A 14398-nucleotide genomic window follows, 5' to 3' on the forward strand; every position below is an offset into this window, starting at 1 on the left:
GCATACCCGTGGCCAGGAGGAATGAATGACGAGGTGAAGGCGGCTGAGTCTCAGAACTATGGAATTTCTTCCTCCGTTCTCCACCTGTTTCCCAGGCACCTGCTGGGTAGAGGGTGCTTGCTGTCTGAGGCCCCAGGTCACCACGGTGACAGAGAGAGACAATCTCCTGCCTTCTGGAAGTGCTGAGGTTCCAGCCAATAATGAATAGGCAAATAAATGATGGAAAGAATTCCAGGGAGGGGGTGATGGGGGACAGGGGATGAGGTGAGAGAGAGCGGTGGACAGAGCGGGGTGCTTTGGTGTGGCTGTTCCTGTGTCTTTGCAGAGGTGACCTCTGAGCCAGGAAGGTGTCCCAGGCAAAGGGAACAGCCAGGACAGACACCCCGAAGGGGGACTGAGCTGGTCCTTTTCCACAAACAAGGTCAGCCTGCTGGTGTACGTTACCATGCGGCCCAGTCACTCCTGTTGCCCCCACTGCCTGCCGGCAGAGCCCCCTTGCTGACCTGTGGCTGGCCACAGACACACAAGAGAGCCCTTTTGAAGCCACGAGAACTGCCCAGCTCAGCCTACTACACCAACCCGTAGATTAATGTGCTAAAAATTAATTGGCCTTTTGAACCATGAAGCTTTGGTATGGTTTGTTACACAGCAATAGCTAACTGATACATACAGAGGGCCTGAGGAGAGAGCAGGATAAAGGGCATCAATTATTATTATAATTAGTAATTCATGAGCTTCAAACTGATGAGAATTTGAATCTTGGAAGAGACCCACGAACTCAGATTGGTGGCCTTTTGTTTTTAAGACTTTATGCTTAAAAAAAAAAAGAAGACAACACAAGAGGGAGGTGGGGGAGGGGGAAAGAGGGTGGGCTGGGAGGATGAAGGGAACCTCTCTAAATGTCGGATCTGGGTGACCCTCCTTCCCTGATGGCCCCAGCCCACCCCCAATCCCTTCTCTGTCCTAGGGGTGGGGGGGGGGGGTACCCAGCCACCATCTTCTGAACACCCAGGCCCAGGATCTCCGCTCGGGTTCCAGGCAGAGGTGAGGGCAGAAGTGGGGCACAGGGCCTGGAGGCCTTGTCTTTGTCCTTTAGAGACCCTCGAGTGGGCGCTCAGGCCCCTCATGTCCCGGCAGGGCCCCAGGGAGGTAGGCATTGAGTTGGGGGGCCGTAGGAGGTGGGGTGCTGAAGCCAGAGGGCCAGGCGTCGACCAGAAGCAGGTATGAGCCTGGCAGCCACAGTCCAGAGGTGGGGGTCTGTGGAGAGGAGAGGAGAGGCCAAGTCAGGAGATGGGGAGGGGGTCTGGACCTACATCAGGCCTTCCGTGCTATCCCCACCAGCCCCACAGTGAGAGGGACATAGAGAGAGAGGCAGAGACAGAGGCAGAGAATCAGAACAGAAATGGAGGGAAAGAGACAGACAGAGATGAAAAAAGGACAAGGAGACAGTCAAGACAAAGAAAGAGATAAAGATAAGGAGGACTCCCCTGGTGGCGCAGTGGTTAAGAATCCGCCTGCCAATGCAGGAGACATGGGTTCGAGCCCTAGTCTGGGAAGATCCCACATACCGAGGAGCAACTAAGCCCGTGAGCCACAACTACTAAGCCTGCGTTCTAGAGCCTGTGAGCCACAACTACTAAGCCCGCGTGCCACAACGACTGAAGCCCGTGCACCTAGAGCCTGTGCTCTGCAATGAGAAGCCACCACAATGAGAAGCCCGCGCACCGCAACGAAGAGTAGCCCCCGCTCGCTGCAACTAGAGAAAGTCCGCGTGCAGCAACAAAGACCCAACGCAGCCAAAAATAAATAAATTATTAAAAAAAAAAAAGATAAGGCGAGAGAGACAGAGCAGGACAGAGAAGAGACATCGAGATAGAGATGGAGATGTGGAAAGAGAAAGAATGAGAGAGACAGATATAAAGGGAGCGACAAAGAGGAAAAGGCAGGGGTTGGGGAGAGACAGAAAAGAGTGGAGAGAGAAGTGGAGGGAGAAAAGGCAGCTTGCTTGGGGAGCAGGATAAGAAGCTCCCTCCATCACTCCTGGTCCCAGAGGTCCCCTGACTCTGGACCAGGGCTCACCTGTCTGCAATTGGTCAGGGCAGAGCTGAGACCCCCCCATGGACCTGCTGGGCACTGAACAATCCTCTCCTCCCAGGCTCAGGCCTCCAGTGCGCTCCAAGCCTAAGCCCTCACAGGTCTCCACTCTCATCTCCCAGCCTTTCTGTGGGCCCTGAGTTCATTACTCACCCGCCTCAGCCCAGCCCAGTCCCTTTGTATGTACATGTGTGTGTAGTGAGGGACTGTCTCATAGCCTTTGCACATACTGTTCCTTCCTCTCCTGTCTCACTCCTCTTATTCTCCTGGTCTCAGCTCCAAAGTGCCCTCCTCCAGGAAGTCCTCCCTGAACCCCCCCAGCCGGGGCCCAATGCCCACTCTGGGTTCTTCCAGTTCCTGGCTTCCCTCCTCCCAGCCCTGCCCACTGTAGGTCATTACTGTCTGGGGACAGATCTGTCTCCCCCACTGGATTGTGAGCCTCATGGGCACAGGGCTGGGCTGTCATGGTCACTGCTGTGTCCCCATCACCACCCAGCACAGGGATGGGCACACAGTTGCTCAGGGAATGTGTATGGAATGAATGAATGAATAGATGCCAAACCAAGGAGTTTGGACCTCATCCAATGGGCACTAGGGAGCCACAGAAGGGTTTTAATACAAGGAGAGTCAAGATCTGATGTGTGCTTTAGAAACTCCAGGCAGCCTCTCAACCCTGGGCGTTTGCACATGCTGTTCCCTCTGCTTTTCTAAGCTGAGTGAACCTGCACATGTGAACTCTTCTCTCCGAGCCTCAGTTTTCTTATCTGTAAAATGAAAATAATAATAGCTTCTCTCTTTTGGGGTTATTGTAAAGACTGAGAAGATACTCTAGACTTAAGACCTGGGAGAGTAAAAGAATGCACCCTGCTACCTTGCCCCCAACCTTCTGCCCAGTGGTCTCCTATTCATCCTTCAATGCCCTACCCAGAAGCCACTTCTTCTACAAAGTCTTCCCTGATATCTCAGAGATAGCTGATGATAGCTGTGTTTTATTGTTTGAACTGTTGGACTAGATTGCCATTGGTTTCTGATGTCCACTTCCTCATGAGCCCAGAATCTTCTCAAGAGCTGGACCTTACCTGAGGCATGTCAATATATGTTTGGAAATGTATGTAATATGTGGATGGGTGGATGAATGGGTGGGTAGGTAGGTGGGTGAATGCATGGGTAAGTTGACAAGTGGGTGGACATGTGGGTGGGTGGATCAATGTGGAGGTGGGTGAATGAGTGGGTAGATGTATCTTCTGATGGATGAAGGGTGGTGGATACATACATGGATGGATCCATGGGTAGGCAGGTAGGTAGGTAGGTGGATGAATGCATGAATAAGTGGGTGGATGTGTGGGTGGGTGGATCAGTTTGGAGGTGGACGGATGAGTGGCTAGGTGGGTGGATGGATGAATGAATGAGTGGGTGAATGTATGTTTGGATGGATGGTGGGTTGGTGGATGACTGATGGATGGATAAATGTATGTATGGGTGAATTGATGGATGGATGGATGAATAGGAGAACCCTCAGTTCAGGGATGCAGGCTGACCCTGCTCTGTGTGGGCTCACTGTTGGGAGTCTGGAGGTCTTACGAAGGGTTGAGAATAGCACAATCCCCAACCCAGTGCCCCTAGACCTAGGACACTCACATTTCTTCTGACTCCAGCCTCTATAAATAATGCCACTCTCCTTCTAAGTTCAAACTCATCCCCATTGATCCTGGAAGACAAAAGAGGAGTGTTAGTGGTCTTCACCAGACACCCCCATATGCCCCACTCCCCCTTCCTTCCCCAGGGGACTCCTCTATCAGGACAAACTGAGTCATCCTTTAAGAGGGTGTTGGTCCTTTAAGGAAAAGTGGAGCTTTCCAATGGGTGGTTGAAGCCTGGAAGAAGCAAAGTCCGGGAGGAAAGATGGGAACCAGGAAATCTGCATTTGCATCTTCGACTCCCCTCTTAAGCAAATGAAGCAAGGTATTTTTCAAGAACTTAATCCCAGAAGGTGGGGCACATTGTTTGGAGGAGGGGCCTGGAGTGTTGGGGGTGTGGCTTAGTTAGGGGGCGGGGCTTACCTGGGGGCCTGACAGTCACTTGCGGCTGAGTCTCCGTGTAGCCCGCCATGGGCTGGCCCTCTGGGCTGAAGGCTGCACCCTGCCCTGCTAGGGGAGTTGACGGGTGCAGGCTGAGCCCCAGGATGCCTGGTTCAGGCTTTGATATTCCCCCAGGAACACTAGGCCCTCTCTTCCCACCTTCTCCCCGTACCTGTGCGGTTGGATTGATCGATCATTGGTTGCACGATGCGTCTCCGGGCGTTAATGAACCTGGGAGGGGGTCATGGAAACGGAGGAGGGTGCAAAGAGGGAGTAGAAGAGAGGCAGAAATGAATACACAGGGACAGAGAGAGAGCAGGCAAGAGAGGACGGGTACAGGGGCGGCAAAGCAGAGGCAGGAAGAAGAGAGGCTCCGAGGGGCTTTGGGGCCTCCTTCAGCACCGCGGACAGCGCCCGGCCTCCCACCCCGGGCTGGCGCACGGACGGCCCCGGCCTCCCGCGTCTCTCACCAGTTGTTGACTTGCAGGATGGTGAGCCCCGTGTCTTGCGACAGCTGCTTCTTCTGCTCTTCTGAGGGGTACGGGTGCTGTGGCCACCAGCAAGAGTCACCCTGCTTGCCTGGCTGCCCTCTGATCCCCAAGGCCTGGCCTGCCCAGGTCCCAGGGAGTTGGTGAGCCCAGGCTGAGGCAAGGCCGGGAGAGACGGGAGAGATGGCGGCGTGTCTGAGCTTCTCCGTGCTCCCCGGGGCCCAATGGAGGGAGGCAGAGCCAAGCTTCGGGCAATTACACCGGTGGGTGTCCCCCCACCTCTTCCAGCAATTAGAGGCTAATTGGCCAGTTCTCATCAGGGAGGTGGAGCTGGGGGAGGGGGGTACTGGGGGAACTCCACCGCCCTGGAGAAAGGAGGCAAAGCCCAGCACCAGCCCTCTCTGAGTCCGTCAGGTCCTTGTGCATGTCTCTCCCCATCCCAATCTCTTATCTTTCTCTGTGTCTATCTGTCTGTCTGTCTCTCCCCCAATGTGACTCAGTCTCCCCCTGTGTCTCTCTTGCTCTGACTCAACGCTCTCCATAACTCCCCATCTCTATCTTTGTTTCGGCCTCTCCCTGTCTGTCCTCCTGTCTCCTTGAGGCAGGGTGGTTTGGTAATTAAGGTCAAACTGCCTGCATTTGAACCCACTTCTGGCTGTGAGACCTCTGGGCCTCAGTCTCCTCATCTGCGAAATGGAGCTAATAACATCCCTGTCCTCACGGGGTATGTTTGGCTGGATGGTGGATGACTGATGGGTGGGTGACTGGATGGGAGGGTCGGGGGTGGGGGAGAGGACTGAATGAGTCAAGAACCCTTAGTGGCACCTGGCACACAGGTAGTGCTCATGGGTGTGTGCGCTTGTCAATTCCCATCTGCTTGAGATTCTCCCTCAATATTTCCCTGCTGCCTCAGTCTCCCATCTTTGGGTCTCTCTCCGGGCCTCAGTTTCTGTGTAGCCATCCTTCCCCATCTCTCTCTCTCTGCCCACCCCGCACCAGGGCCCCAGGGCTCTCACCGAGAGGTGCTGGAACAACCAGGCTCTCATGATGTTGGTGGCCACCTTGGGGAAGATGCCTCTCTTCTTGTTCTGCCGCGGCTCCTGGTCCAGCTCCTCGTCCTCTCCCCCAGAACTGGGAGAGGCCACGTTTGTGTCTAGCCCATCTCCTGAGCAGGGAGAGGCACGCTGTGCTGTGGACGGGAAAGGTGGGGGGACCAGAGGGACCCAGAACCCTCCCCCAAGGCACCACTCCACACCCCAGTCATCCTTGCCCCTCTGGAAGTCCTACCTGCTGTCTAGCTTCAATCTTCAGACTGACTCCCACCTTTCCCCTCCACCTCTCAAGCTTCTCACCTTGGTCACTGGAGTTGTCACCACTCTGGGAGGCCAGGCCCCCGCTGGATGGACCCGGGGTCCCCAAATGTACAGACCCGCTGTCTTCATGGTCTCTAATCCATGTAGTATTCTGGAAAATAGGAGTTGGAAGTCAGTGCCAAGGCTTGGGGTATAATATACTACGGTGGCTAAGACCACGGGCTCTGGAGCTAGGAGTCCTGAGTGTGAAGACTGTGTCTGCCTCCTTCCTGGCTGTGTGTGACCTTGGGCAAGTCACTTCACCTCTCTGTGCCTCAGTTTCCTCAACTGGAAAAATGGAGGACAATAGCCATCCCCACCGCCCTCACAGAGTGTGGTAAGGATTCAGTGAGTTAACTTACGTAAAGGCACACAGCAATCACTCAGGAAAGATGAGCTTGTACAGATCTCTGGCACCTTATCAGAAATCCCTGGAAGCCAGCGCTCTTTCAAAATTCAAAACTTTTCACATCTTTAGGCAGTAAATCAGTGCACACGCCATGTATTTCCAAACACCTCCACAGGGTCTGGGGCATAACCTCGTCATCAAACTCATTAACATTTCTGCAGCAGAATGGATGAATATTTAACTAAGTGGAATAAATAAAGGCTATAAATAGCCTCTCATTAGTTCAGGTCAGATTTTGCTGCCCAATGAGTTTGCACTAAACTTATGGGGAAAAAACCACCAACTTCTAGTTTTCAGAGATTTGGGGGCCTCCAAACTGCAGATCAGGGAGTCGGGGGTTGTATTTTCTTTATCTAAACTCCTACACACGTTGAGGAACTTGACAATGTGTTGAATTCACCCCCTGCCACAGCTCTGTGTCCCAGGAGGCCCACCCACCTGTATAGATGCATCATTTCTTTGTCACTTGGTTTAAGGTTCTTCAGTTGTTGGGAGGCAGATTGGGTGGAAGTGGGGATGGAAACAGCCGCCTGCTGTTGCTGAGCCCTGGGGTACACCCCTGCCCCTGTTGAATGTCCTAGACCCTGCCCTCTGCTTTGTAATTAGTCCCCCACCCCTGCAAATGACCCAGTGTGGATGCATCATTTGTGTCCTGCCAGGGCTCAGCCTGAGACATGGCACCTTAGAGAAGTTTTCTCCGGGCTCAGAATATCTGTGTGGAATTTAGAGTTTGAGGGCATTGGGGATGGGTTGTGTGCAAACGACAGAATCATTAGGTCTGAAGGCTTTTGAGCATTGTTGGAATTGTCACCCTGCCCTTCTGGCACTGGATCCGATCGGATAAGCGTCCATGTCAGTGTACCTGAAGCTGTCCTGAGACTGTCACGCAGCATGTAAGTGTGAATATGCCTACGTCCGTGCCCGACAAGGCAAGGTTGTCCCTGGAGAGGAGGTGTCACGTGGGCAGAGCTAAGACACGCAGCCGTATTTGAGCATGATTGTGTCACTCTCTCAACCGGCCAGGTGGCTATATCTGACAACTGCAAGGCTACATTTATTTTTCTAAGCTTGTGGCTGTAGTTCTAGGGGTTGGTGTCCTATTTGGGAGACAATGTGTGGTTATCCTGATTCCTGCATGAGTGGGCAGGCAGCTCCGTGATTCTCTGGCGGGGGGTGATGGCCATAGGCGTGTGTTGGCAGCTGTGTGAAGATATAGAATATGGCTCTGCCTCCAAGGGGGTTGTAACTGATCAGCACACGCACATGGTGTGCCACTGAGCAGGTGCATAATATGGGTCGTGGAGCAGAGGGTCCTTGAGGCTCACCTGTGACTGCTGTGTGCGCATGCTCGAGTCTGCGTAGTTGTGGTACGGCCACGTGTCTGTATTTGGGTGTGGGTGTCATGCTGTATAATTGCTGTGTTGATAGTGTGACCGCCTTGTGGGTATGGGCCTCACTGGGATCCACACAGCTGTTGTGTGATTGTTGCCTGGGTGCTTAAGTCTATGAAACTATAGTCTCATTGTATCTGAGACTGAATGAATCTGGGGCCACGTGGCCATTGAGTGGCAAGGTGTGTGCCCACACTTACAGCAGTCCAATTGTTAAGAGCTTAGGGTAGGACTTCCCTGGTGGCGCAGTGCTTAAGAATCTGCCTGCCAATGCAGGGGACACGGGTTCGAGCCCTGGTCTGGGAAGATCCCACCTACCATGGAGCAACTAAGCCAGTGTGCCACAACTACTGAGCCTGAGTTCTAGAGCCCGTGAGCCACAACTACTGAGCCCGTGTGCCACAACTACTGAAGCCCGCGCACCTAGAGCCTATACTCTGCAACAAGAGAAGCCACCGCAATGAGAAGCCCGTGCACTGCAAGGAAGAGTAGCCCCTGCTCGCCACAACTAGAGAAAGCCTGCATGCAGCAACGAAGACCCAATGTAGCCAAAAATAAAGAAATAAATTTATAAAAAAGAAAAAGAGGTTAGGGTAGCATGTGTGTGTGTGTGTGTGTGTGTGTGTGTGTGTGTGTGTGTGCAGGCACTGTGGCTGCTCTGGGTCTAAGTGTGGGTGTAGCTGAGTTTATGTCGCAGGATCTGGGGCCATTTTCCTCCATCTCCAGCTGGGTGGCTGTTATGTTGTTGAGGTGTGTGTACTGCACACACACACACACACACACACACACACACACACACTCTAGAACAGCAGTGTCTCAATCAGGCTGTGTGATCTATGACGCTATTATGCTGCTGGGCTGTGAGTGTTTAAGTATGTGGCGTATGATGTCACCTGACTGTGAGTATAATGGGTTTTGTGGCTGTTTGTGAACCTATGTGGGTGTAGCCAAGTCTATGTGTGGTATCTGCAGCTGTTGGGGTGTATATGTGTGCTGTCATCCAGCTGTATTGCAGTCTATGTAGCTGTTGCATAGTTGGTGCATGTCCTGTGGTCAGGCCATGTCTGACAGTGGCTGTCTGAGGTTGTGTGGTGTGTTGTGTGCGCCCTGATGCTGGAACCCAGCTCTCTGGGCATGCCTTTGGTTTCAGGGCAATGCCTGTTGCCCCATCCTGGGGCCCACCTGATCTGGGAGGCTCGGGCAGGAGACCGGGTAGTCGTCGAGATCCTCCCTGCAGCCGCCGTCCCGATCCTCGATGACCAGGTCGATGGGCATCTTTCCCTTGAGGCAGGTGATGTAGCGGTGACAGAAGTTGTCGCACAGGTCGTGGACCTGAGGGGGCACCGGGGTACTGGGGGGGCCACCCGGGGGCCAGGGCTGGGGTGTATAGGGATGGGGGTGGCCTTCTGCTGCAACTCTGGTGGGGAGAGAGCCTGAAGGAGGGGTGGAGGGGGCAAGAAGGGAAGGGATGGGGGGCAAGTGAGGGCATGAGGGGAAGTGACAAGCACTCACCTTCTCCAGCTCCAGCAGGTGGAAGCGGAGCACTTGAATGGCCTGTATCATCTGAAAACAGAGACACAAGAGGGGAGGGAGAGAGGGAGCGAGGGAGCGAGACAGAGAAGAAGGAAGAGGAGGAGGTGTAAAAAGAGAAGAAGAAGGACGAGGAGGAGGAGAAGAAGAGGAAGAAGAAGAAGAAGAAGGAGAAGGAGAAGGAGAAGAAGAAGAAAGAAGAAGAAGAAGAAGGAGAAGAAGAAGGAGAAGAAGAGGGGGAGGAGGAGGAAGAAGAAGAGAGAGAAACAAAAAGTGCATTGGATGACAAAGAGACAAAGAGTGCAAAGAGAGACAAAGACAAAATTACAGGGGCAGAGAGAAACAGAGAACAGAGATGGAGACCCAGAATTAAGGAACAAGGGAGAGTGAGATTGAGATCAGAGACAAAGAAAGAGAAGCAAGAGGTGCAAGAGACAGAAGAGGACCCATCACAAGAGGAGTGAGCTAAGGTATGCTCTAATAATAACACCACATCCTTTGTCGGCTTGCCCTTGGATCCATTTCCCACCCTTCACCTGAAAACTACATTTCCCAGAGTCCTTTGCCAAAAGGGTTCAGCCAATAGGAAGCTCTGGTGGGAGCTGGCCCGCAAAAGGAAGGGACAAGCCGTGGTATTTCTCCCTCTCTCTCCCTCTCCTCCTTCTCTTCCCTTTCCCTCTCTTCTCTCTCCTCTCCTCTCTCCTTTACAGCTAATTGCTTTTATTCATTTTGGTGTGAGCCCTGTTCTGACTGATAGAACAGCGAACACTTAATGAGTCCCCATTCAGTGCCAGGCATTGTGCTACATGCTTGACTCTCTTTAACTCATTATACACTCACAACAGCCCTACAAGATAGAAATTATTACTAGCTACACTTCACAGATGAGGAAAACGGGGCCCAGGGAGATGGAACTACTTGCCCTGGTTCTTAGAACTAGTAAGTGTAGAGCTGGGATGCGAACTCAGGCCATCGGGTCCCTGTTCTCAAACTCTAGGCTACACTGCATTGCAAACGGGCAACAATTATCACTATTTGAGGACGTGGGCCAGGCAGTCTCCTCTTTGCTCCCACAACCAATCCCAGGGCTATGTAGGGTGGAACAGGAGACCCCCTTGGAGGAGGAGGAGTTGGGGAAGGCCCAGGTCTCACCAGATTGTCCAGCTCCGGGTTGGAGGAGAAGAGAGGCCTCTCGGAGCGGACCTGAGAGAAAGAGAGAGGCCAGGGAGGGCACATCCTGTCTCCTGCCCACCCCACTTCACTGGTTCTGCTGGCGCACAGTGGATGGTGGGTGCCCACCTGCTTGGCAAAGGCTGCAATGTCCTCGTTGAAGGAATCGGAGGAGCAAACGTCACTGCCTGGGGGTGTGCCCAGCCCAGTCCCAGCCCCATCACGGGGAGAACACGTGGCCAGTTCACATTTCTCAAAGACCAGGGCCAGCAGCGGGAAGAGTGGGTGTCTGGGGGAAGCAGGAGAGGTGAGAGTTCATGAGGGGAGGGCAGGGGGGCTGGGAAGTATGGCACAACCGGGAGGTGGAGAGAAGACCCAGAGGGAAGAGGTGGAGAGACAGAAACAGAGTGAGACAGAGTCAGAGAAGAGAAACATATCCAGAGAGACAAAGAAACAGGGCGGGGGGCGCATCCCGAGACCCCATGGAGCCCTCAGCCTTGTCCCCACTCACCCGTAGATCTCATCCTTCTCCCTCCTCAGGCCATCACTATCCAAGCCCAGGGGCGGGGGCTGGGGAGGCCGGTGGGGGCCGTAGGGCCTGGGGTCTCTCGGTGCCGAGGGCACTGCCTCCGAAAAGCCAGCCAGGGCTGCAGTGCTGTCCACGATGCCGGGGTAGTGGGGCAGCTCATCGTACTGGGTGGGGGGAGGTGAGAGGGGAAGAGCCCCAGGGAGGTGTCAGCACCAACAAGAAACCTCCCTACCCTCGCACCCAGGAAATGCCCCCTCCTTGCCCCAGTCACCTGCCCTACTGTCCCCAGGTGTCCCAGCCGTGCTCCCTTAGGCCCCCGATGTCCCATGGAGCTGTCTGGGTGGGACTGAAGGCCCTGTCCTCAAGCCTTCCCTTGGACCCGTGGACTGTGAAAAATGTCCCGTCAGAGATTCCCAGCGTGTGGGCAGGAGGATCCAGGGGAGAGAGACTGACCCAGGTCTTGGATCTGAGGGTCAGGGTTGGGGGGTCAGGGATGGCTGGCTGGTAACTGCCAGCTTCTCACAGAGAGTTGGGGGGAAGAGAGATTCAGAGAGAGGGAGAGAGATGTGAGGGAAGAGAGAGACTGGGAGGGAGATGCAAGAGAAAGACAGAGGGAAGGAGAGATTAGAGGGAGAGAGAGAGAGGGAGGGAGAGAAATGGTGGGAGAGACAAAAAAGGTGGAGAAAGAGACAAGAGATAAAGAGAGATGTAGAGTCAGAGGGAAGAGCAGAAAGGGAGAGAGACACACACAGAGAGAAGATACAGGAGAAACAGGCAAAGGGAGACAGGGGGCAGAGAGAGAGAGACAGAGACAGAGACAGAGAGACAGAGAAGGGGAGAGAGAGGAGCCGGGAGAGAAATTGATTCTCGCTCGTGGGCACTGCCCATCAAAGCAGTGCATTGTTTGTACACAAATGTACACATACAGTCTCCCCCGCTCAATTTCGTTTCACAGATGAATATGCACGTCTGAGTGCATCTTAACTTGTCACACTCCACTCCCCATGTGAACCCACCACACACGCACACACATACACACACACACAGCCAAAAGCCAGGCGCAGGAATGAATGAGTGAGTGAATGAATCAATGCATGAGACATTTAGCACAGTGGCTGGCGCACATTCAGTAAACACTTGTTGAACCAAAGTATAACCCGGCTCAACCACACAAACGCACTTGTGCCAATAGCCCCAAAGAGAAATCACGCGTGAGATTTCTGTGTCCTGTCATCACAGAAGCACACGCACCGGGGAAGCCAGGGGACCTTTAAGTCACCCACGTCCAATCCTTTCCTCGGAGATGAAGAAACTGAGGTTCAAAGAGGCAAAGGGACTGGGGAGGGGGGAGCACCAGTGTTCCTGCCACGCGGGTGTGTGCGCGGAGGGCTCTGAGTGTGTGTGTGTGTGTGTGTGTGTGTGTGTCTTTCCTTTTCTCCTAACTTCTCCTGAGCACTGAAGTTGAATCCATCTGCCCCCCACTGTTCATCGCACATCTTAGGATGTCCTCGAATCCTGTGGTATTCCTGCCCCCCTCCACCCCCAAAGGTGCCTACTCACCTCTTCGCCTGTCTCTCCATCCCCAGGACAGCGAAAGAGAATCCCTTGGCCCTGCCTGGTGAGACCCACCTCTCCCAGCACTGTCCCCACGCCTAACCCTCTGGAGGACTTGGAACAAAAGTAGACCAGGGAGAAGGATGGGGAGGGATGAAAAAGAAGAGGGGTGGGTAGGATAAAGGGCCTGAGGTGGAGGGGAGACCAGGGGCAGAGAGGGGAGACTGAGGGGCAGGCAGAGGGGAGACCCGGGGTTAGGAAGAGGGGAGGCAGAGAAAGAGATGGTGGAGAGAGCGGGATGGGCTGATGGGGGCCAGAGCTCCCCAGGGAGGAGATGGAAGGATGGGGGATGCGACCACCGGCCGGGGCACAGGATCGCCCGCCCTCAGACCTACCCTCCGGGCCATGGGCTGATGCCGGCGGCAGCTCCCGGGTCCCTCCAGGGCCTGGCCGGCGGGGAGGGCGCAGCCAGGGGCAGCGGCCCCAGATGGCCCGCGGTGCCGACGCCAGGGGGTGGGGCAGGAGGCTGGGTGCCCGGCCCCCCCACCCCCACCGCCGTCAGCGGCAGGCGCCGGGCCGAGCGGAGGCTCCGAGCATGGACCCCCAGCCTCCTGCCCCCGCGGGGGTCACAGCTAGGGGCTCCTGCCAGCGAGGGCAGGGGCGAGAAGGCGGGGGAGGGCCGCCCGAGGCCCCCTCCCCGGGGCCCCCAGTCCCTCCCCCGGGTCCTGGGAGGATGGAACCAGCCCGAGATCCACAGACCGAGAGGCGGGGGAGAGGGGGGCGCTAGGGGGCCCGGCCCGGGGGGCGGGCGGCGGCTCCCCGCGCGGTGCGGGGTCCCGGCGGTGGCGGGCCGGAGGGATGCTGGCGGCTCCGTCTCTCCCTCTCTCCCCTTCTCCCCCTCTCCCGGTCTCTCCCTCTCTCTGTGGTCACATCCGGAAGTTCCACAGCGGAGATGCTTAACCCACTGTCCGCCGGCGGCTCGGCCGCTGGCGGGGCGGGGCGGGGCGGGGCGGGGCGGGGCGGGAGCGTCCGGAGCCCCCTCCCCTCCCCTCGCCCTCCCCCCTCCCGGGGGCTGCGGCCGCTCTCGGGGGCGGGTTTTTGTATCGGAGTCTCGCAGTGTCTGGTCTGCCTCGGTCCCCACCCCGCCTGCCTTCCTCTCTCCACGTCGCGCGCTCTCCTCCCACCGCGCTCGGGTCTTCTCCGCCTCTCCCCCTCCCGGCCGCCCCAGGTCCCTGTCTCTCTCTCTCCCCCCTTTCCTCCTCCTTTCCACCCGTCTCCGTCTCTCTCTCTCTCCATCTCCCTGCTTCCCTCTTTTCTCTAGGTCTTCAAGTCTCTCTCTCTCCATTTCTTTCTCTCTTTTTGTCTCTGTCTCTGTGTCTGTGTCTCTCTCCCGTCTCTGCTCCCCACATCTCTGCCTCTCCTGGCCGCCCAGGCTCCCACTCAGGCCCTCTGATCAGTCCCTCTCCCCCTCCCCCTTTCCCCGTTCTCTCTCTCTCTGACTGGGAGACAGCTCAGAGGAGAACCAGAGGCTGGAAGTAACCAAACCCTATGTTGTACTTTCTCTTCTTGCTCCAGCCCCCCCTAACTTCCCACCCCGGGAGACAAGGACACTTGTGCGCTTGCCTGAAGCCATCTGTGTGTGTGTGTGTGTGTGTCCCCAGCTGTGTCTGTGTGTGTCTGGTTGTTGGATCATGCCTGGTGTGGGTGTGTTGTTTCTGTTTCTGAATATAGTGGGTGTGTAAGTGGTGTGTGTGTGTGCGCGCGCATGCGTGCACATGCCTGGAACTATCACTCTGCACCTCT

At 55.5% G+C, this 14398-nt stretch overlaps 1 protein-coding gene across 12 annotated transcripts; it reads right to left on the minus strand.

The window, feature by feature from the left end:
* Window positions 1–783: 783 nt before the first annotated feature.
* Window positions 784–13535, minus strand: MEIS3 (Meis homeobox 3). 12 transcript variants are annotated; one of them, XM_068529089.1, is made up of 14 exons: window positions 12991–13535; window positions 11313–11427; window positions 11024–11205; window positions 10642–10801; window positions 10495–10545; window positions 9325–9366; window positions 8995–9093; window positions 6013–6124; window positions 5677–5849; window positions 4643–4719; window positions 4345–4403; window positions 4155–4241; window positions 3733–3802; window positions 784–1257 (listed from the first exon to the last, which is right to left on the minus strand). In XM_068529089.1, the coding sequence occupies exons 2-13, from the start codon at window positions 11367–11369 to the stop codon at window positions 3753–3755; spliced, it is 1149 nt and encodes a 382-aa protein (XP_068385190.1). In that variant the 5' UTR covers window positions 11370–11427; window positions 12991–13535; the 3' UTR covers window positions 784–1257; window positions 3733–3752. The 12 variants fall into 12 exon arrangements, with proteins under 12 accessions (XP_068385190.1, XP_068385185.1, XP_068385189.1 ...); XM_068529084.1 differs by having other exon boundaries at window positions 8995–9144; window positions 12991–13534; XM_068529088.1 differs by having other exon boundaries at window positions 9325–9375; window positions 12991–13534.
* Between the last annotated feature and the right edge of the window lie 863 nt (window positions 13536–14398).

This window comes from Eschrichtius robustus, chromosome 19 (genome assembly GCF_028021215.1).
Source record: "Eschrichtius robustus isolate mEscRob2 chromosome 19, mEscRob2.pri, whole genome shotgun sequence".
NCBI lineage: Eukaryota > Metazoa > Chordata > Mammalia > Artiodactyla > Eschrichtiidae > Eschrichtius > Eschrichtius robustus.

Coding starts and splice junctions, on each gene's coding strand:
- MEIS3 (XM_068529082.1), bottom strand. CDS start 11,369: ATGGGACATCGGGGGCCTAAGGGAGCACGGCTGGGACACCTGGGGACA. Junction 11,206..11,312: donor ACCTGGGGACAGTAGGGCAG/GTGACTGGGGCA, acceptor CCCCCCACCCAG/TACGATGAGCTGCCCCACTA. Junction 9,145..9,324: donor ACCTGCTGGAGCTGGAGAAG/GTGAGTGCTTGT, acceptor GTGCCCCCTCAG/GTCCACGACCTGTGCGACAA.